General features: G+C 40.3%; 1 protein-coding gene across 1 annotated transcript in view; it reads right to left on the bottom strand.

Annotated features, from left to right (window-relative positions):
• Positions 1-20,976, bottom strand: part of LOC113451012 (uncharacterized) — a 43,513-nt gene extending 22,537 nt beyond the window's left edge. The window contains 3 exon segments of the mRNA XM_087927651.1: positions 17,567-17,693; positions 18,698-18,810; positions 19,845-20,976. Coding sequence (XP_087783777.1) covers positions 17,567-17,693; positions 18,698-18,810; positions 19,845-20,270 — 666 coding nt within the window. The 5' untranslated portion in view covers positions 20,271-20,976.
• Positions 20,977-22,736: the final 1,760 nt, after the last annotated feature.

Here is a 22,736-nt window from a genome sequence, read left to right as displayed (position 1 = left end):
AGCGCGCTCTACCCCGCCCCCAGCGCAAGCGTGAGGCCCTTGTTTTCTGTGCCGCAGGGAATGCCTTTCAGAATCCTCTGCGCATGCTCTGTTCCGTTGTGACGTCGAAGACCGTTGGAACACCTGTGCTCGCGGAGTAGTTGCTGGGGGGGTGGAGGAGTCGTTGGTGAAAAGGGCGAGGAGGAGGATGGGCCCTGGGGGTGGAACGGGCTGAAAGAAACAAAGCGGCATTGGGATGAAAAGTGTTTGCCTGCTTCTATGCCCTGCGAATGTCTTTTTTCCCAGAATCTCTTGGAAATGTGTACGTTCTCCTGGGACATGGGATTAAAGTGGTGGTGGTGAGACTTGATGGAGCTCTGGAAACGAGAGATGGAGATAGAAGCCCCAGGAATCCAGAATCCAGGCAGGAGATTATTTATTATGAAATAAGTAAAGCGAATAAACACTTTGGAGATTCCTTCAGGCAACTTTGTCCTGTCATCTCAATTCTCTTGTATCCTATGGTGAAGGTATTTTTGTTCCCCTAGAGCCAAGGTTGTCCTTTTATTTCAGGGATAGCCAACCTTCTGGACCTCAGGGGCCACCAAACTTATCATTTTAAATCCCGTGGACCGGAGACCCTGGGAAAATCCCCCCAAAAAAGTCTGCAGGAAAATTCCCCACCCCGTTTTCCTACCAGTTGGTCATTCTTGTTTTGGGATCACAGGATACTATCTCCAGCTCCGTTCTCAGGGAAGGCGGGAGAGAGAGAGAGAGAGAGACTTTGGCTTCATGCAAAGAAAACAGCAGAAGTCGTTCTTTCTCGTCAGAAATGAGTCTTTGTGAGACTTGTCCTGCCAGTGCTGCCTCTTGGAGCAAGGATGCCTTGCAGGGTCCCAAAGACTCGTTTGGGGGAGAGAGAAAAAAAGACTTTTGCTGCTTTCCTTGTGTGCAGCCAAAAGCAGAAGTGGAAAGAAGCAGCCCAGTGGCCAGGTAAGGCACATGTGGCAAGTGCAACAAGTGTGCTCTTTCTCCCCTCCCCTCACTACCTTGTTATTTGCAATGCAAGCAACGCAAGCCTTGTGTTCCCAGGGGCCGTGTGGGCCTTGTGTTCCTGCGCAGCCTGGATTGTGTTCCTGCGCAGCTTTGGGGATGACATTTATCTGCGGACCACCAAAATTTTATTGCGGACCACCACTGGTCCACGGTTGGCGATCACTTATTTGGTTTGTGTTTTTTTTTTTATTTGTTTGTCAAACATATACAAGATAGCAGGTATAAGTATGAACATAATAAGCAGGAACAAAAGGAAGTAAATACAGATAAATGGGGACAGTAAGACAGGGACGGTGGGCACATTGGTGCACTTATGCACGCCCCCTTTAAGGACCTGTTAGGAATGAGGTGAGGTCCATGGTAGACAGTTTGAGGTTGAAGCTGTGAGGGGTTGAGGCTGTAATGGAGTAGAGCAGCGGTCTCCAACCTTGGCAACTTTAAGGCTTGTGGACTTCAACTCCCAGAATTCCTCAGCCAACAAGTCTTAAAGTTGCTAAGGTTGGAGACCCCTGAAGTAGAGCATTCCAGGCATTGACCGCTCTTGCTGAAGTCATATTTTCTGCAATCAAGTTTGAAGCGATTTACCTTGAGTTTGTACCATTTGCCCGTGTGTTATTGGGGTTGAAGCTGAAGAAGTCATTGACATGTTGTCTATTTCTATTCTGTCTTAGCTAAATTTTAAGAGAAAAACAAAGAAAAAAAGGGGTCAGGTACGGAGCACACAAAAATCTCGTAGTAACCTCCTGGAAGGGCTGCATAAATAGTTGGCTATGAAGCTAAGGTCAAGGCAGACTACTTGTGAGTTTTCAGTTGATGCTTAATAAGGAAGCAGAGGTGCATTCCAAAGGAAATTAAATAGCAAGAACTGCTTTGTCTAATCCTCAGCCAGGGATGCAGCCTCACCACATACATACTAATAGGCAGGGGACCTTGGAAAAGAAGGAACATTGTAGCACTTGTTAGCTGAGAAGGTAAGCATGAGGGTAGGAGATGATGATATACCTTCTTGGATATGAAAGTAATGCCAGTTCTTAATTTCTCAGGAATAATTGGTGTGATCTGCTTATCAAACTGTCCAATTCCAGTTATCTCAATAAATTGCAACAGAGAAAAAGGGATAAGATATAAACATATATAGTAGCTTTCAATATTTTCTACAGCAGCTATTAATTATATTTGAGAGCAGAGATTCATTTTCCGAGCTTGTGGGTTGGTTTCTGAGCATTTCGTTACCAGGCTAAGTAAAATCTTCATAATTTAGGGAATGTCATTGTTGGTGTTCTGCTTATAAAGGCTTTGTGTGCTCAGTAGATCTTGTTATGGGAGGGTCACCTCAGGTGAGTGACGTGACTCTCCCATCAGACCCAGTGTTATATTTTGTGTGTGTTGTTGAGCGGATTGTAAAGAATATGAGCAGCATTGAGTGGCAGACTAACATAAAGGAATGCATTACATAGAACAACCTCAAAGTACAAGGGGTACAGTTATGGCAAAGTGTTTCTTGACAATATTCCATCCCTAATTCTAGCTAACTTCTGTTGTGAAACTAAGCCTTTATGAAACACCCCTGATTCTTTCATGAATCTATATGGAGCCACTCCAATAATTGGTATAACAATATCCTATTTTCCTATATTATATCAATATCAAAGATTTTATCAAAAGCAACTTATGGCTCTTTGAGGCATCATTAATAAAGACTTTAAAACTTAGATTTACAACAAATGCAGCCAAAATTTGAATGTCTTTATTGGTTATCATTTTTTCTGTGTCACTGCATGCCACAAACTACCCCCTATGTTTTATAAGCTATGTCTAAAAGACCATTTCCTTTGGTAGTTTAATTTCTTGTGCTGAGACCAGGGGAACTCCTGCTGTCCACATTACAAATTCCTTGCCTGGAATTTGGTATAGATTTAAAACTATGAATGGCACAACTTCAATGCATCTACTAGCTAATCTGCTGCATAGTGTTATATGTCAAGCCACAGGCAACATTCTTTAAAGTATGAGTGCCATTACGTTTGGATATTTGCCATGTATAAAATTGTAATTTAATGTTTGCAGATACTTTGTAATTATCAGGATTAAAACAAGTATGGGAGAAACACCACTTCCCTGTTTCAGCAATTAACGTAGTTGAAAATCGATTGGGGTATTATAATATGCTGCATAATTAAAAAAATGCAGTAATGTGATTTACTCACCAATCAATACACATAGCACCAAAAAATGACGACTTTCCTTACTCTGGTTGAAAATCACACTTGCAATAGCTGGAAGTTCTACTTCCTAAGTGGCTAAACGCTGAGGTGCATAGGCTTGACATATAAGTATAAAATTTGCCACTGTCACAAAGAATAAAATTTGCTGATGAGGAACCTCTCTCCTCTCCACCAACAAAATCAGTTAATGGAATCATGTCTGTTCATATTTCAAAAGGAAAGACAGTAGTACAAATAGTTCTCAACTTACAACCACAATTCAGCCCAACCTTGGTAAGATAGTTAACTGAGTTGCGCCCTAGTTTACAACTTTTTATGTTATAGTTGTTAGGCAAATCAAAGCAGTTCTTAAGTGAACATGTAGTTGTTAAGCGAATCTGCTTTCCATCATTGTGTTCGTTGGTAGTTTACAAATGAAGGTCACATCATGAATGCATGCCAGTTGCCAAATGCCTGAATTTTGGTCATGTGATCATGGGGATCCTGCAAAGTTTATAAATGTGAAAATGGATCTAAGTAACTTTTTTCATTTTACAATATTTTATTTTTTTTATTGCAACTTTGAACAGTCACTAAATGAATGGTTGTAAGTTGAGAACTACTTTGTATGGTCTCTCCATAGTATGGATTCTTTTATGAGAATTAAGTTGTCCTTTCTTAGTACCCGTTTGTACACTTCAGGTATTTATAATGTGGATCCTCTGATGGATAGTGTTAGGAATAACATACCTAACGTAGTTAGGAATAACATACCTAACGTAGTTTGGGTAAAATAATATATATAAACTATGATAGTAAGTTTAAGTGTGTGTCACTTTAAACTGCAAAGCATGTAATTTTGGGTGCGGTATGAAACCACCATAAGAGGGAGCAAGAGAACCTGTTTGATTGCTGACGATTCCTGACGATTGACTGGTTTGATGGATTGATGATTTGTTAATTGCGTGTTTTCCCTACTGCTGAGTTGCTGAACGCTGGAGGAAGAAAGGAGGTTTTCACTTCTTCATATCTCTACTGCGAGAAGATATATTACTGGACTGATATTTGTAAGTTTACTGACCGCTTTTTCGACACTGGAATTTGCAACTGAATAATCCCCGGACGGACTGAATTAGTGAATGATATATGGACTGTTTTTGACTATGCTAAAACTATTGCTGGAATAAACTATTTAACTAGCACGGTGTATCTGTTTTACTGAGTGTAAGCTACAAAAATGTTTATCTCACATATTTTGCCTGCCTGCCTTGCAGATTCTGCTAGGGTGTATCCCTAACAGTAAGGACTCCCTTCTCAATGAATCTCTTTCCACACTTTCCACAACAGTGTTGTTTCTCTCCTATGTGGATCCTCTCATGGCAATTAAGAGAACTTTTGAAACAAAAACTCTTTCCACACTTTGCGCATTTATATGGTTTCTCCCCGGTGTGGATTCTTTTATGAGAATTAAGTTGTCCTATCTGAATGAAGTTCTTTCCACACTCTGTGCATTTAAATGGTTTATTCCCGGTGTGGATTTTTTGGTGACAAGTAAGCACTTTATTCTCAAAAAAGCTCTTTCCACACCCCATACATTTATATGGTTTATCCGGTGTGAATCTTTAAGTGTCGAACCAGATGAGAGTTTGTACTGAAGCTCTTTCCAGTCTGTGCATTTATAGTCTTTCTCTTGAGTGGAGCCTTTGATGAGAATGAAGAGGTTTCTGACTAAAGCTCTTTCCACTCTATGCATTTATATGGTTTATCCCATGTGTGAATCTTTTAAGTGTAGAGCCAGATTAGAGTTTGTACTGAAGCTCTTTCCACCGCCTGGGCGCAGCTCTCCGCCCCGCACTCCCTCAGCCAGCCCGACAGCTCCGGGGGCAGCAGGGCCAGCAGCTGCTCCAGCACCACCAGGTCCAGCATCTCGGCTTTGCTGCTCCGCTCGGGCTGCAGCCACCCCCGGCACAGCCGGTGCAGGCGGCTGCAAAGCGCCCGGGGCCCCTCGGCCTCCCGGGAGACGCAGCTGCGGAAGCGCCAGAGCTCAGCCTCGGAACTGCGGAGCCCCTCAGACAGGTATCTCTGGATACTCTTTCCGCCACCGGACCACTGTTGCTCCCGCCCAGGGGGACTCTCGTGCTTCCATTCGGTCTCCGGCTTCAGAGCAGGCCGGTGTGGAAACTCCTTCCGAGGCCGATTTCAGTCACGGCGGACACTTTGACGCCGAGCCGCCCCCCCCGTTTCGAGGAGAGAGAAGGGGGGCTCCGGTCCCTCAGGCTTCTGAGGTTGAGAAAAGCAGCTGCATGTCACCCCCTCCCCCAGAGGTTTCTCCCCCCCCCCACAGAGTGCCTGGACCACAGAGCGCCGTCCCCACCCAGCGCACTCCAAAGCCTTTTATAATCTGCATCCCAGAGAATTTTTGTCAAGTCTTATGCGCATGCTCAGGTCCCTTAGGACCATTAAAAAATTGCCTTAGCAGAGCGGCCTTTCTTTCACTCCGAACTTGGTCACCTTGCAAGGTGTTTCATTCATTACCAAACCTTGGTAACATCATTAATACTAGTTAAGAAATGGGATTTGCTCTCACTTTATATTCTAGTCTAGTGGTTTTCCCTTGTCAGTCTGCTGGGAGGTCTAATTGTTCATTGGTGATTTCCTGTAGCCAATTTTTTTGATTTTGAGCCAATATTTTTGAGCCTCTGGGCAGGACCACCACAGATGATAATATGTTCCCTCTTTTGGGGGGCTGCTTATTTTTTTTGGGGGGGGGGAGTTCCTTGATTGGGATATTTGCAAAATTGTAAACCATTTTGGAGTAAATCTACACTGATATGGGTGCTGATTGCCCGTGAGATGTTTTGCTCTTTTTGTTCCCTTATTTAGATTGTTGATTGTCAAACTGCAACTTAACCTGGAAGGAAGGTATAAGCAGTTAGCCACAAACCCTACCAGCCAAGGTAGGGTACTTGTGAGTTTGCTATTGAAACCACAAATCCAACTGCTTTTCTAACTGATCGGACATGAATACTTTGCATAAGACAACATCAAAGTATAAGGAATACAAATGTAATAACAATGGCAAGTAAAGTTTCTTGAATATATTCCATTTGGACTAGAGATAACTATTCTAACTTATGAAGTTGAGCCTTCATGAAAATTCCAGAAAGCATTCATTAATGTACGTGCAGACTGCATACCCTCTACTAATAAATGAACTAATGACAGCTTATTCTGCAACATTTACATTTTCAGAGAAAAGATTTTACCCAAAGCAGCTTATGGCTCTTTGAGGTGTCATTTATAAATAAGAATGTTAAAACTGACTGACAACAAAATGCAGCAAAAATATGAATGTCTTATAATTTACTGTATATTTGCATGCCAGAACCAAGCACTCTTCTTGTTTTATAATTATACTTGAAATAATATTTAACTTGGTAATTTAATTTCTTATGGTAGGACCAGATGAATCTCTATCCAGTCAAGAAACAGTGCAAATTTCTTTTCAGGATTTTGGTAAAGATTAAAAAGTATGACTGCCACAAGCCCACTACAAACTTTGAGCTAGCCTTCTCCATATATTGTTACATGTCAAGGCCAAGACATTTTTTGCTGATGCTGATATGTTCAACTATTTGCCCTCCAAAAAAGCCTGCATTTTAACATCTCCAAATATTTCCTAATCTGGATTAAAACATAGAAACAACTTTTACATGTATGGGCAATTAATGTCATCTGAATATAAACTGGAGCTTAGGAATATTTCTGCATAATAACAAAATCAATGCAATAATGTGATTTACTTGCCAATCAGTACATGGAGCACAGAAAAATGGAGACATCCCTTACCCTGGTTCAAACTCTCTGGCTAAATGCTTAGGTGTAAAGGCTTGACATTTCTGCTGAGGAACTTAATTTGCTCATGGAGAACAAACAGCTCCCTTCAACCAATAAAATCTTTTAATGGAATCAATCCTTTTGATATTTCATCAGGAAGGACAATAATAAAGGTAGTTCTCAACTTACGACAATTCAGTCCAAGATTTCCCTTGCTAAGCAAGCAGTTACATCTCAGTTTGCAAACATTAGCAAATCACTGCACTTTTAAAGTGAATGATATACCGTGTTTCTCCAACAATACGGTCTCCCCCAATAGGAAGTCCCAGCATGTTTTATCGCCATAAAATCAAATTAAGCCCCTCCCCCCCAAATTAAGGCCTATATTAAACATGCGAAATTGGGGGGGGAATGGCGGAGGGGCTTGTCATTAGGAAGTACTTTTGTTGCAGACCCGGATATGGTGCTGCCTGCGTTGACTTTGGCGGGGCACTTCATATCAGGAGACCTTCCGCCACCGTTGCTTCCCCTTCTCCCATGCTGCCGTGGCGTTTAGAGCAACGCCGCGGCATTTGGCGCAGCCACGTGCAGCCAGCCAGGGCTCCTCCCTGCAACCGGAGCCCAGCGGAGACACTCTGCTTCAGGCGCTCCTGTCACTGCCTTCCCTTCGCCTTCAAAGGCAAAGCCAATTCTTTTAAAAATGACACCCTACAACCGGTACGACAAAGCCTCCCAGTTGCCAAGTGCCTGAAGGGGCCACTGGGAGAGGCCGCCCGAGGCAGTGATAGCGCCCACCCATGGACAGGGGCAAGGCGAGAGCCTGCGCCACGTCCTCCTCCGAGCTGAGCCCCACTGAGTCAGGACCTCTGCCCGATGCCCATGCCGCTGCAGCGTTTGGAGCTGCCGGCGCATTTGGAGATGCGTGGGGACGGGCATGGGCTGGGTGAGGGGTGGAAAGGATGGGAGGCTTCGGGCTCTCCCCGCCGGCCAGGGAAGCAGTGCTGCCATCATACCTCCCTGTCTGCGGACAGGCAGCCTCTCCCGGTGGCCCTTGATTCGGGCTGGAGGGACTTGGTTGGGAAGCCAAGCTCAGATCAGCCTGGCTCTTTTGTTTGGCAGGCGGGCGCGTACCCACGGCTCGCTTTCCTGGCTCTGTCCAGCCTGAAAAGCTCTGGCGCAGCCCTGGTGAGATGAGCAGAGGGTCCGGTGGGGATGCCTGTCAGCTGCGCTGGGCACCCCAGGCAAAGATCTTTGTGCTCTGCCCAGCGCCAGGCAGGAATAGTGGCTGGGTGCTTCTCCCGGGGCGGGCCGACCCTGGACTATGGCCCCAGGAGATTCGCCTCCCCACGTGGGGTTGGGCTGCCCCTCTTGAGCAGGGGAGGCTTTGTCGTACCAGTAGTAGGGTGTCGTTTTTAAAAGAATTGGCTTTGCCTTCAAAGGCAAAGGGAAGGCGGCAACAGGAGTGCCGGAAGCCGAGTGTCACCGCCAGGCTCCGGTTGCAGGGAGGAGCCCTGGCTGGCCGCACGTGGCTGTGCCAAATGCCGCAGCGTTGCTGTAAATGCCACGGCAGCACAGAAGAAGGGAAAGCAACGATGGTGGAAGGTCTCCCAATACGAAGTGCCCCACCAATGCCGAGGTCCACATCCAAGCCGTCGCTGCCCGCCCACCCGAGGATGCAAGGGGGGGAATTAAATCACCCCCCCCGAAAAGACAGCCTAGCCTTTTTTTCAGGGGTCAAAAAAAATAAATAAGACCCAGCCTTATTTTGTGAGAAACGCGGTAGATAAGCGACTCTCCCTTACCCATCGATTGTTGAAAGCTTACAAATGGAGATCATCTGACCCCAGAGCGCTGCAACCAGATAACAAATAATTAGTTGGAAGGGACTTTGCAGGTCATCTAGTCCAACCTCTCGCCCAAACAGGAGACCCTACACCATTTCTGACTAATGGCAGTCCAATCTCTTCTTGAAAGCCTCAAGTGATGGTGCTCCCACAATTTCCGAAGGCAACTTCCGTTCCATGGGTTGATTGTTTCCACTGTCAGAAAGTGTCTCCTTATTTCCAGGTTAAATCTCTCCTTGTTCAGTTTCCATCCATTATTCCTTGTCTGGCCTTCGGATGCTTTGGAAAATAGCTTGACCCCTTCCTCTCTGAGGCAGCCCCTCAAATATTGGAAGACTGCTATCATATCTCCCCTGGTCCTTCTTTTCAGTAGACTTGCCAGGCCCAGTTCCTGTATCTGTTCTTCATAATCTCCAGTCTCTGGTCCAGTCCATCATAAATACATGCCAGTTGGCAAGTGCCTAAATTTTGATCACATGATCATGGAGATGCTGCAACAGTCATTAGTATGAGAACTGATCTAAGTCATATTTTTCATTTTATTTCATTTTTTTCACTCTTTGAACATTCACTAAATAAACTTTTATAAGCAGAGGACTAATTGTATGGATTCTTTTAAGAGACTTAATTTGTCCTTCCAGATGTCAAGGTTCCAAGTAATGAACCCAACCAATCCAGCAACTCAACTCGACACTTTTAGTTTTCTCAAATAACCGATTTATTGAATACATCATTTCAGCACAGTTGAAAAACAAAATCAGCTCTGGCTATTTCCCACACTTTCAGTAAAAGATTAGACAGCTTCCTCCCTCCTTGTCACAGGTCACATTGTTCAGTCAGGTGTTCTGGCATCTCCTTGGAAACCTCTTCCAGTCTCTGGCCAGCACCTGTTAAATAACCTTGGTTCCCACAAGATAGTAAGTTGTTGATGTCTGGTCTGACATTCCAAAGCTCCCACTTTCCCCCAAAGTGTGTCAAGCTGAGAAACAGAGAAAATGGCTGTGACACTCCCAATCTGTCTCAACGTTGACACCTAAGTAAAGCTCTTTCCATGTTCCAGTTTAATCCCTGTGTGGATCTCTTGTGTTGAGCTACGTGAAAGTTCGTATTGAAGCCCTTTCCATACTCTTTCCATTTATACGGTCTTTCTACTCTGTGAATCCTTTAATAGCTACAAGGTCTCTCCTCTCACAGAATCCTTTTCCAGACTCCCTGTAGGAATCTGTGCATCCTCTCATGGGAACTAAGAGAACTTTTGAAATGGGAGCTTGTTGAATATACAGTGTGTTTATAGGGGCTCTCCTATATGCATATCCTTTTCAATTTCATTGTACACATGTTGTGCACTGACAATAAACATTTGATTGATTGACACATAGTAATGTTTCCCCTCATATCCTTTTCCACACACCATTCAATTATTTTGTTTCTCCTCTCTGTGGATTCTCTCATGACTATTAAGATTGCTCCTGAAACGGAAGGTCTTTCCACACTCCGAACATTTATATGGTTTCACTCCTGTGTGAACCCTTTCATGAGCAGAAAGATGTGTTTTCCTAATGAACTGCTTTCCACATTCCATGCACTTAAATGGTCTCTCCCCTGTGTGGATTCTTTTATGAGAATTAAGATTTCCTTTTGAAATAAAGCTCTTCCCACACTCCAGGCATTTATATGGTCTCTCCCCTGTGTGACTCCTTTGATGGATAGTAAGCTCTCTGTTTTCAAAGAATCTCTTTCCACACTCCCTGCAGCTATGTTTTTTCTCCCTTCTGTGGATCCCCTCATGGTTATCGAGACTATTCCTGAAATTGAAACTACTTTCACTCTCTATGCAATTATTTACTTTCTCACCTGTGTGACTTTTATGAAAATTAAGTTCTCCTATTAAAACAAAAGCCTTTCCACATTCCTCACAACTATTTAGTTTCTTCCTTGTGTGGATCCTTTGATGGATAGTAAGATCTGTCCTCTCATAGAATCCTTTTTCACACTCCATGCAGCTATGTTGTTTCTCCCTTCTATGGATCATCTCATGGCAATTAAGATTGCACCTGCAACAGTAGTTCTTTCCACACTCTGTGCATTCATATGGTTTTACTTCTGTGTGAATTCTTTCATGATCAGAAAGAGAACTTTTCTGAGTGAAACTTTTTCCACACTCCACAGAGCTATATTGTTTCTCCCCGCTATGGATCCTCTCATGGCGCTTAAGATTACGCTTGAAACGAAATCTCTTTCCGCACTCTGTGCATTTATATGGTTTCACTCCTGTGTGAACCCTTTCATGATCAGTAAGATCTCTTTTCCGAATGAACTGCTTTCCACACTCCATGCACTTAAACGGTCTCTCCCCTGTGTGGATTCTTTTATGAGCATTAAGATTTCCATTTGAAATAAAACTCTTTCCACACTCCAGGCATTTATATGGTTTCTCCCCTGTGTGACTCCTTTGATGGATGGTAAGAGCTGTGTTCTGAAAGAATCTCTTTCCACACTCCCTGCAGCTATGTTGTTTCTCCCGTCTATGGATCATCTCATGGCGATTAAGATTGCACCTGAAACGGTAGTTCTTTCCACACTCTGTGCATTTATATGGTTTTACTTCTGTGTGAACCCTTTCATGTTCAGAAAGAGTACTTTTCTGAGTGAAACATTTTCCACACTCCATGCAGCTATATTGTTTCTCCCCGCTATGGATCCTCTCATGGCGCTTAAGATTACGCTTGAAACAAAATCTCTTTCCGCACTCTGTACATTTATATGGTTTCACTCCTGTGTGAATCCTTTCATGATCAGTAAGTTCTCCTTCATAACTTGTTGTTTGCAGTGGCATTAACTTTTCCTTCTTCTCATTCTCCATTCCATCATCTGCTTTGAAGAAAAAAAATAGAAATCCCTATTGAAATTTAGAACTGTTAGGGAGGAGGAGATAACATCTTGTGTGGTGAAGAGAACCAACACCCCCATTTTTCTGTTGGGGATTTGGCCGGTTAGATGTCAAGTTTGGATAGCTGATTTTTTTCCCTAGAACAACTGAAGATTGTCCACATTTACTTTATACATCTGATTTTTGTAAGCAAACAGCAAAACTTTTCATTTCTGCAGCTGTTTGTGATCAGCTAAAAGTTGTGGGTTCCATGATGTGCTGAACCATAAATGCAACCTTATCAATTACTGGATGGCATTCTCTTCAGTCCATTTTAAAAGAATATCATAGCTTTGCAGCTTTCTAAATTATTTTTGTAATCTATTGCAATATACAGGGAATAGGTTAGTTTAGTTGTTTTTTGAAAGCTTTTAAATGCTTTGTGAAAATGGGAACAAAAAAAAAAAAAAAAAAAAAAAAAGAAAAAACCCAACAAAACCACGCCCCAACCCCCACCATTAGAATAATTATTAAAAAAAAAAAAAAAAAAAAAAAAAAAAAAAAAAACAAAACAAAAAAACAAAAAAAATAAATAAAAAAGCCATAAAAAAAAAATAAAAAAAAAAAAAAAAAAAACCAAAAAAAACAAACCCCTCGGCCCCAACCCAATCCCCCCCCCCCAACCTTCACATAATAAAAAAAAAAACACAACAAAAAAAAACCCCACCCCAAAAAAAACCTTCCCATTCACCCCCAAAAAAAAAAAAAAACCCCCAAAACATAAAAAAAAAAAAAAAAATAATAAAAACTTTATTCTCCCTTCCCCATTTCAAAAATTAAAAAAAAAAAAAAATCAACAAAAAAAAATATACCAAAAAAATCAAAAATATAAATAAAAAAATAAAAAAAAAAAAAAAAAAAAAAAAAAAAAAAAAAAAAAAAAAAAAAAAAAAAAAAAAAAAAAAAAAAAATAAAAAAAAAAAAAAAAAAAAAAAAAAAACAAAAAAAAAAAAACCCCCCACACCCCAACCCAAAAAAAAACCCAAAAAATCTTCCCAAAAAAACTTAAAATATCAACATCACCATAAAAAAAAAAATCCAAAAAAAAAAAAAAAAAAAAAAAAAAAAAAAAAAAAAAAAAAAAAAAAAAAAAAAAAAAAAAAAAAAAAAAAAAAAAAAAAAAAAAAAATAAAAAAAATTAAAAAAAAAAAAAAAAATAAAAAAAAAAAAAAAAAAAAAAAAAAAAAAAAAAAAAAAAAAAAAAAAAAAAAAAAAAAAAAAAAAAAAAATAATAAAAAAAAAAAAAAAAAATAAACAATAAAAAAAATAAAATAATACCCCCCAAAACAAAAAAAACAAAAAACCCTTTCAAAAAAACAAAAACCCCAAACAAAAAAATAAAAAAAAATACATCCCCCAAAAAAAAAAAAGAAAAAAAACCAAAAAAAAAAAAAAAAAAAAAAAAAAAAAAAAAAAAAAAAAAAAAAAAAAAAAAAAAAAAAAAAAAAAAAAAAAAAAAAAAAAAAAAAAAAAAAAAAAAAAAAAAAAAAAAATAAAAAAAAACAAAATAAAAAAAACAAACAAAACCCCAAAAAAAAATAAAAAAACATCAACCAATTCCCAACCCCAAAAACCCACCCAAAAAACCAAACCCCCCAAACCCCAAAAAACCCCCCCCCATACAAAACAAAAACCCCAAAAAACCCAACAACACAATTACAAAAAAAAAAAAAACCCCCCAAACCCCCACCAAAAAAAAAAAAAAAAAACACCAAAAAACACCAACCAAAAAAAAAAAAAACCCCAAACCCAAAACAACAAACCCCACCCCCAAAACAAACAAAAACCACACAACCCACAAAACCCCCCCCACACCCCCAACCAAAAAAAAAACCCCCCCACCCCCCCAAAAACACCACCCAAAACAACAACCAAAAAAAAACCCAAAACCAAAAACCAAAAAACCCCCCACCCCACAAAAAACACAACCAAAAAAAAAAAAAAAAAAAAAACCCTAAAAAAAAAAAAAAAAAAAAAAAAAAAAAAAAAATCAAAATTCCAAAAAAAAAAAAAATTAAAATTTCAAAAAAAAAAAAAAAAAAAAACCTTATTAAATCAAAAAAAACCCCCCTCATTTTTTTAATTTTAAAAAAAAATTAAAAAAAAAATTTTTATAAAAAAAAAAAAAATTTTTATTATATAAAAAACACCAAATTAAAAAAAAAAAACACAAACAATACTTAAAAAAAAAAAAACAATTTCAAAAATAAAAATTTCTCAAATAATCACCTTCTTTTAAATCAAATTAAAACATTAAAAAAAAAAATTCAAAACCCAAAAAAAAAACCAAAAATTTAAAACCTCAAAAATAAAAAAAAAAATAAAAAAACTCCAAAAAAAAAACAAAAAAAAAAAATAAAATCTTCTCAACACACAAAAAAATTAAAACACCCCCTAAAAACCACTCAAAAAACCTTACAACCCCCAAACAAATATAAAAAAATAATTTATCCCCTCACTTAAAAAAAAAAAAAAATAAAAAATCAGCACAAACACCAAAAAAAAAAAAAAAAAAAACAACCCAACCCTTTTAAAAAAAATTAAAAAAAAAAAAAAAAAAAATAACAAATTTCCCAAAAAAAAAAAAAAAAAAACCCCCCCAAATTAAAAAAATAACCAAAAAAAAAAAAAAACAAAAAAAAAAAATAAAAAACAAAAAAAAAAAAAAAAAAAAAAAAAAAAAAAAAAAAAAAAAAAAACAACAAAAAAAAAAAAAAAAAAAAAACAACAAAAAAAATAAAAAAAATAAAAAAAAAAAAAAAAAAAAAAAAAACACTAAAAAAAAAAATAAAAAAAAAAAAAAAATTTAAAAAAAAAAAAATATAAATAATTCCAAACAAAAAAATAAAATCCACCCTAACAACCAATAAATTCCCAAACCCCAAAAAAAAAAACCCCCAAACAACCACCCAAAAAAAAAAAAAAAACCCCAAAAATTAATACAACCCCACCCCCCCAACCCCCCCAAACCCCAAAAATTCCACCCCCCAAAAAAACCCCCAAAAAAAATAAAAAATTCCCAACAAACACAAAATAAAAAATTTACTTATACAAAAAAAAAAAACCCAAAAAAAAAAATTAAAACCCCCATCCCCCCCTTTTAAAACAAATAAATAAAAAAAAAACCAAAACCCCCCAAAAAAAACATTATTAAATTCATTTCAAATAAACCCCCCCCAACAAAAAAAAACAAAAAAAACATAATTTTTTTTAAAAAAAAAACCCCCCCCCCCCCCCCAACCCCCCAAAAAAAACAACCCCCCACAAAATTCTCAACAAAAAAAAAAACCCCCCCCCCCCACCAAACTCCCCCCAAAAAACCCCCAAAAATATAAAAAAAAATAATTAAAAAAAATCACCCCCCCAACACCCCCCAAAAAACCCCCATAAAAAACCTTTACTTTAAAACCAAAAAAATTACCCAAACCTTAAAAAAAATATCCCCCCCCCCCCAAAAACACACAAACCCCCCCCCCCCCCAGATAAAAAAAAAAGAGCCCCCCCCACAAAATTACCCAAAATACACCCCAAACCCCCACCCAAAAACCCCTTCTCCTTCCCACCCCCCCCAACCAAAACCCCCCCCCAAAAAAAAACATAACCAAAAAACAACCCCCCATCACCACAACTGATTAAAATTTCCAATTCTCCCCCCAAAAACCAAAAAAAAAAAAAAAAAAAAAACACCCAAAAAAAAAAAACAAAAAAAAATAAAAACAAAAAAAAACCCCCAAAAACAAAAAAAAAAAAAAAAAAAATCCCAAAAAAAAAAAAAAAAAAAAAAAAAAAAAAAAAAAAAAAAAAAAAAAAAACAAAAAAAAAAACCAAAAACACCCAAAAAATATTAAAAAAAAAAAAAAAAAAAAAAAAAAAAACAAACCCCAAAAAACCCCCCCCCCCTAAAAATAAAAAAATATAAAAAAAAAACAAAAAAAAAAAAAAACCAAAACCCCCAAAAAAATTAAAAATAAAACAACCGATTAAAATTTTATGAAGTTAATTAGAAAGAGCATCCTATATGGGAAAAATCTGTTTTGTTTATGTATGAATTGTAAAGCCAAACCTTGAAGGTTTATTACCAGAGCACAAGGTGGCTACTTTAAGGGAATGTTTGACTTTTACTTATTTGAAGTTTTTGATCCTTTTTATCTCTTTACTGAAAACAGGGGTTACTAACGAAAACCAACAAACCTCTCTGGAGACTGCAGACAAGGGTTCACTGGAATTATAAATGCAGTTGGATGATACCATTTTAAATTGAAATGTAAAAGATTTTTGGAGTCATTTCAGGAAAATTACAAGTGGATTTGATATATAAGAATTTGAAGAGAAAGGAAAAGGATAGTAGAAACAAATATATCGTTGAAGAATGGTTGGGAGGAAAAAATATAATATTGCCTTTTCTGATTATTGGTAAAATGAGTTATTTCTGCTGATGTTGAATTGTTTGGAATGGATAGTGTTTCTTGTAGAAATGTTTAATAGGTGATGAACAAGACACTATGTAGGGATTTGGTAATGTTTAATAGTTTTAAATTCCTTTTTTGCAAAGTTTGTTTAAAAAGGGTGTGTGGAAGGCAGACTAAATGGAAATGGGGACTATATTAGTAACTACTTATATCATTAGCTTTATTTTTTTACTATTTCTTGGCTAATTAGTAAGATCAGAAGTTTTAGACATGAGTTTATAGAATATTGGGTGATGTATGGAATGAAGAGTATTTTGGTTGTACTATAAAAGACAGTGATAAGTTGTTAACATTGAACATACATGATGGAGATGAAGGGGCAAATTTCATATACATGCACACACATACAGGGGAATTTCTGTTTTCTAAATATTTTTTATTTTTAATGTATTTTTAAATTCCTTTTGTGTAATTTATCTGCAAAAGTGGGTGGAAATGCCTGTGCAGCTTATAAAGTGAATATTTGGGGGAGGGGGTTTGGTGTTCTAGGCAGCGGGGATCACTGCTGCCGATCACCGCAATTCAGTGGTGGCGCTGGGCAGCGAACGGTGGCTATGGTGTTCCCGATCGCCTAGAATAGCTGATGGGTGATATTCTGGGAGGCCAATCAAACAAACAACCAGCTGCTCAGCAGCAAAGGCTGGTGGCAGCAGCATCTCAGCTCAATTGAGTGCAACAGTGTGTGCGCAACAGAACGGAGTCCTTACGAGCCACATGCTGGGGCTGGGATAACATGCTGAAGCTGTCCAGGCTGTTTGCTGTAAGGATGCTAGCCAGATGAATACCGGATGGATGCTGAGAGACATCCATCCGGTATTCTTGTTTTCCTCCTCTAAAGCTAATGTGCATCTTATTTTCCAAAGCGTCTTATAATTCTAAAAATACAATAATCCTTAATAAAATTATGTCAAAATAAACAGCTGTTCTGGGGCTCTTCTGCTCTAAAAAGTATGCCCATCTGCATTATATGCCATCAGCCATGAATCCAGCTTGGAGATGTTGAGTGCAAATTGTTAACTGGGAAATTCTGATGATATCCAAGAGATTTTTTTCAATTGGAAACCACATTAAGACTTTGCTATTGATTGGGCAATCTGGGATATTTCCAAAGCTATGGTGAGCATTTCTAACAAGGCCTTAAGTAAAGAAGGTCACCTTAAGCAATTTGAGTGCATGATCTTCCCTTTTTACCTATGACAGAAATAACTTTCCCCAATTAATGGAACCTAGAGCAAAGTGGAACCTTACCCACAGCAGACATATTCCTAAAAGCCTCCAATGAGACTTCTTTGCACAAATCTCTCTGGCCTGAATCCAGCAGTGTCCATTCCTCTTCTGTGAAGTCCACAGTGACCTCCTCAAAGGGATCAGAGCCCTAGAATGAGAATGTTCTTTAATAGACAATCCAAGAAAAGATTTGTGCATTTTCTCTCTTACTGCACAAACAGAGCTTTGCAAAAACGAAATGAGCCTTTTCTTGGAGGAAAGAAGTCCTTGTGGATGTAAAGGCCCCAAGTCCCCCGTCTCTAATACTGGTAGCTGGTGCTCTTAATGCACAAAGCATGCCTGAATCCAAGTTTTTGAATGGCAATAGCCATTGGGGAGCCTCCTGGTGCATTGGAATAACTTAGCAAACATTTGTGGAATGAATCCATTAACTTGACTTCAGGAGCAAATTTTACATTCTTTACAAAACAGGACACATCCACTAGAAATTTCTTTTCCTCCCTTTCAAAATGCTAGAAATGAGCCTGTAAGTCTTAAGGCACTTGAAGAACATTCTAAGAGCTGTGGTAACACAGTGGTTAGAATGCAGTACTGCAGACTACTTCTGCTGACTGCCAGCTGCCTGCAATTTGACAGTTCAAATCTCACCAAGCTCTTCCATTCTTCTGAAGTCACTAAAATGAGGACCCAGATTGCTGGAGCAATATGCTGACTCTATAAACTGCTTAGAGGGCTGTAAAGCACTGTGAAGTGGTATATAAGTATAAATGCTATTGCTACTGATGCAGTCATTTAGTGTTGAGTTTGAGGATTTTTCATGGAAAATCTGTTATAAAGGCACACTATTTCTTTAGGAGTTATGATGCTATTACAATAGTTTCAACTCATGGGATTAATTTTTTAACTGGTTTCTCCATTCTTCTGTGAAGTATTAGAAAATATTAGGCTAGTAAATTACACTGCCTAATAGCCTATCAGGTTGTTATTGTGTCTTGTTTCTATCTCCAAAATGACCATAAAAATTCAATGAATGAGGCTCATTCTGGGCAGGATAGCATGTTCAACTACAAACTCCGGATTTGGCTATACTGTAGAAGCAGCTCATGAACAGAAAAAATTGAATTCTGCCACTCTCAGAAGAAACCTAGTTACCTGCTGTAGTGCCCCAAGATGGATCCTCCTGAAAAGCTGCCCCTGAGAAGGAGCGCATCGATTTCCTCTTTTCCAGAAATTGCTGAGATCTCTCTTGTGAATGGCTCCTGCATCTGAAAAAGAAGCCTGGTTTATAATCCATATTCAAAGGACTGTATTTATGTAACTTCACTTGTCTTACCTTGAAATTCCCAACACAAGTCAAAGCGAGAGTATTCAGAAATTCTGATTTGAAGGTATCTGTTATTTCTGGGTAAATGTCTGCCATTTTTGTGAAGTGCTTATTTCCTCTTTTCATTCTGACCAGGACTTGCTTATCTTCTCCGCTTCTAGTGATAGCTGTGGCCTTTCCTCTTTTTATGGATGGACCTATGCCTGTTTATCTCTCCAGGAATCTTTTCCTTTAGATTTAGAGTTTTGTCTCTGGAGTACGAAAGAATTGATCTTCCCTTCCTTTTCTTTGGGCTTCCTTATGCCTCTTGTAGTAGAAAGACCACCAACCTGGCAATTCAGAGACAGACCTTGGGATGAACACCCAGATGGTTTTGTGAGAGATGCAGAGTCTCTTTGTGGGGACAGAGAAACGCTATTTACATGGTTGTTCAGTCTGGCTTCTCAAGCATTCCCACAAACCATTACATTATACCATCATGATCATCATCATTTTAGCCATTGTCTATCCACTGCAAGATGAAGGTATCTTCCGCATATTTCCAACCAAATATAAACATACCAACATATGTTCTCTAGATATATGTATCCAGTGACTATTTATAAAGAAGAGAAGCAGGCAAGTAAGACTTATAAGATTCGCAATGTCGTTAATGAGAATGAGTAGTTTGAAGAGTGTCTGCTGAACGGGAACAAATCCTCCATTCATGCATTAAAGGATAGAAAGGCAGGGCAAAGAAAGGATTCTAGCCCTCCTCCCTCAAACTCTTACAGCCCTGAGGGTGAATTTCTCTTTCCTCTCATGGATTTTTCTTCAAGAGGAAAACGAAGCATTTGCCTCAAGAACAAGTAAGTTCTCAAAGAATTAAGAGTTCCAAGAAATGCAGACATCTTTCTTCTGAATGTCTCTTATTTCTTACAGAGGCTGCTAAACACAACAGCGTCCCATGCTTCCCTCACAGTTAACTCTTCTCACCTGCCGCCCCTTTCCGGGCTCCGGGGAGTCTGAGGGGCCGAGGAGGCAGCCTTCAGCCAGGGCCACCGCCTGGGCGCAGCTCTCCGCCCCGCACTCCCTCAGCCAGCCCGACAGCTCCGGGGGCAGCAGGGCCAGCAGCTGCTCCAGCACCACCAGGTCCAGCATCTCGGCTTTGCTGCTCCGCTCGGGCCGCAGCCATCCCCGGCACAGCCGATGCAGGCGGCTGCAAAGCGCCCGGGGCCCCTCGGCCTCCCGGGCGCCGCAGCAGGGGAAGCGCCAGCGCTCAGCCTCGGAGCTGCGGGGCTCCTCCGGGAGGCCGCTGGGGCTGCCGCTTCCCTCGCCGGATTCCCCGCCGCCTCTTCTCGCCTGGAGGGTACTGGGGGCTGTTGCTGCTGCTACCGCCCTTAAAGATCCTTGGGCTTCCATTTGGCATTTGGCCTCCGGCTTCAGCGTCTCCCAAAGGCCTCTTTCAGCCAGGGCAGAGCCTCCGCCATCGATCGCCACTTTCCCGGTTTCATGGGGCGGGGGGGGGAGAACGCGGGCTCCGCTCCCCTCAGAGTTTCTTCGCCTCAGCACAGGAGTTGCAAATCCTTCCCGCCAAAACTTCTCGCCCCGCCCTGTCCTCGCAGAGCCCTCCTTCCTAGAGAGGCAAGACCGCTATACGCGGTCATTGTTTCCGCCCCTTCAGTAGAGAGCTGCCCCTCCTCCAGTAAAAGAGAAATCATCGTTTCTCCTATGTACTGCAGGCACTACTTTCTAGAGTCTTCTGCGCATGCTCTTCCGTTGTGACGTCAAACTCGTCCGTTGGCGGAGTATTTCTTTTTTATTTTTTTTTATTTTGGGGGAGGGGGGGGGGAGAGAAGAAATCAAGTTCTCTTTTCTCAAGGAGAAAAGCAATCTGGAACTAGGGAGAAATTTCCCGACAGTGAGAACAGCCAGCTAGAGAATTCTGGGAGTTGAAGTCCACAAGTTTTCAAGGTGCCAAGTTTGGGGACCCCTGGTATAGTGTCTCCTGCCTATGCAGGGGATTGGACTGGAAGACCTCCAAGAACCCTTCCAACTTTGTTATTCGGCTATAGACATTGATGTGCACCTGTTTTGCAAGGGTGGGGGGAGCAATTATTTATGTTGAAATATAAGTATTGAACCAGTGTGAACTCCAAAGGTGTGCCGTCGTCCAGGAAATGGGAATGAGTTTAAGAGACTGGCACACAACTGGGAGGGGGATAGATGCAGTTGGGTAGCATCTTCGGTCTGATCTAAGTACGGTATATAAAATCATACATTGCAACGTATCTGTCAATGAATACTTCAGCTTCATAACAACGCAAGAGCAAACAAAAGATACAAACTCAAGGTTAACCGCACCAAACTTGATTGCAGGAAATACGACTTCAGCAACAGAGTGGTCAATGTCTGGAATACTCTACCTGACCCCGGTTTCTAAGCGCACCAATGTGCCTACCACCATCCCTGTCCTATTGTTTTTTTCTTATTCATATCCATTTCATGTATTCATAACTATGTATATACATACCTATTATCTTGTAAGCGATTGACAAATTAAAATAAAAATCTTCTGCTACAGCCTTCCCTCCAGGCTCCCGTAGCATCCTGGGCTCCCGTAGCATCACCAATAATGCATTGTCCTGCCCCATTGATCCGCAAGTTAATCATCCTTCCCCTTCCGGACCTTCCTGGACATCTGGGATTTCTTTTCCCCAAATTCTCTTGGAAATGCAGATGTGGTTCTGGGATACATGGAAGAAGGCGGAGGGGAAGGGGTTTGGGGAAGGAAATGTGAGAAATGGAGTCTCAAGGCAGGGGCCAGCCAATAGATTTATTCATTTATTACTAAATAAGTAAATGCTTTGAGGAATCTATTAGGGCAGGGTTTTTTTGTCCTGTTATCTTAATCTCTGTTTCCCTATGGTGATTTTATGGAATTAGCTTCCGTTTTCTACAGAGTGCAATCTGCCTGTTACCTGTTTCTGTTTCCTCTTTCTAGTCTGTGCAAATCTTGAGTTTTTATTCATCCTGGCCTTTCTGTTTGGCTGTGCCTGGCCAGTTGAGTCTTCAAGAATTTTCCAAGGGATTATAGATTTTTCATCTATATCCATATCTACACAATAAAAAATTCAGAAATGTGTGTTCCTCCTAAATGGACTGAAATGTGGCACTCCGTATAGCTGGCCATGACAACTGGGTCAGATATTGAAAAAAGAAAACACAGAGATAGGTCATAAGAGTTAATCAACTAGGTCCCGTGCTTACAATGTCTTCTTCCCAAATATGTGCTGAAGTGGTGAGTAATTGACATGCCAATTGCTGAACAAGGCTTTCTGTTAAGTTTGAGCAATGAGAGGCTGAACCAGAGCATGAGTGCAACAGTACTTTATTTACAAATAAAGGGCTGACCGTGCTTGCCAAAGCCTGGAACTGGCTCGCAGCAATCAGCAGCCAGTTGGACCCCGCAGCCTGCTTTTATAGCTGGCTGCTGGGGAGAACTGACCAATGGGAATGGGGGAAATAACGCCCACACAAGTGAGTGGACCTGAGTGAGAACTCCTTGAGTCCTCAGGACATAACACCCCTTCCCCCCAGATGCGAACACGCATAGTCCTTGAGGTAGATGGGGGGTTTGTGCTGGCGCCTGGAGCGGCGCAACTCGGGAACATTGTCTGACTGTTCGGCATCAGTCTGTGACGGTTGTGCTGGCATAGTGTCACCAACACTCTCTCTGGACTGGGCATCCTCGGAAACCACCGGGTTGGTTTCTGGAGTCAAACTCTCGTGGGTTGGATCCGGCTGATCAACTCTCTGGGCGCTGTTGTCCGGGTTTGGGCTGACCGGGCGACCGCTGGCGCAGACTGGTCACTGGGTGCGATGTGG

Source organism: Pseudonaja textilis, chromosome 2 (genome assembly GCF_049901715.1).
Source record: "Pseudonaja textilis isolate UNSWEBS1 chromosome 2, rPseTex1.2, whole genome shotgun sequence".
Lineage (NCBI taxonomy): Eukaryota > Metazoa > Chordata > Lepidosauria > Squamata > Elapidae > Pseudonaja > Pseudonaja textilis.
Note: the sequence above shows the minus strand (reverse complement) of the source record. Positions and strands in the feature narration are given on the sequence as shown.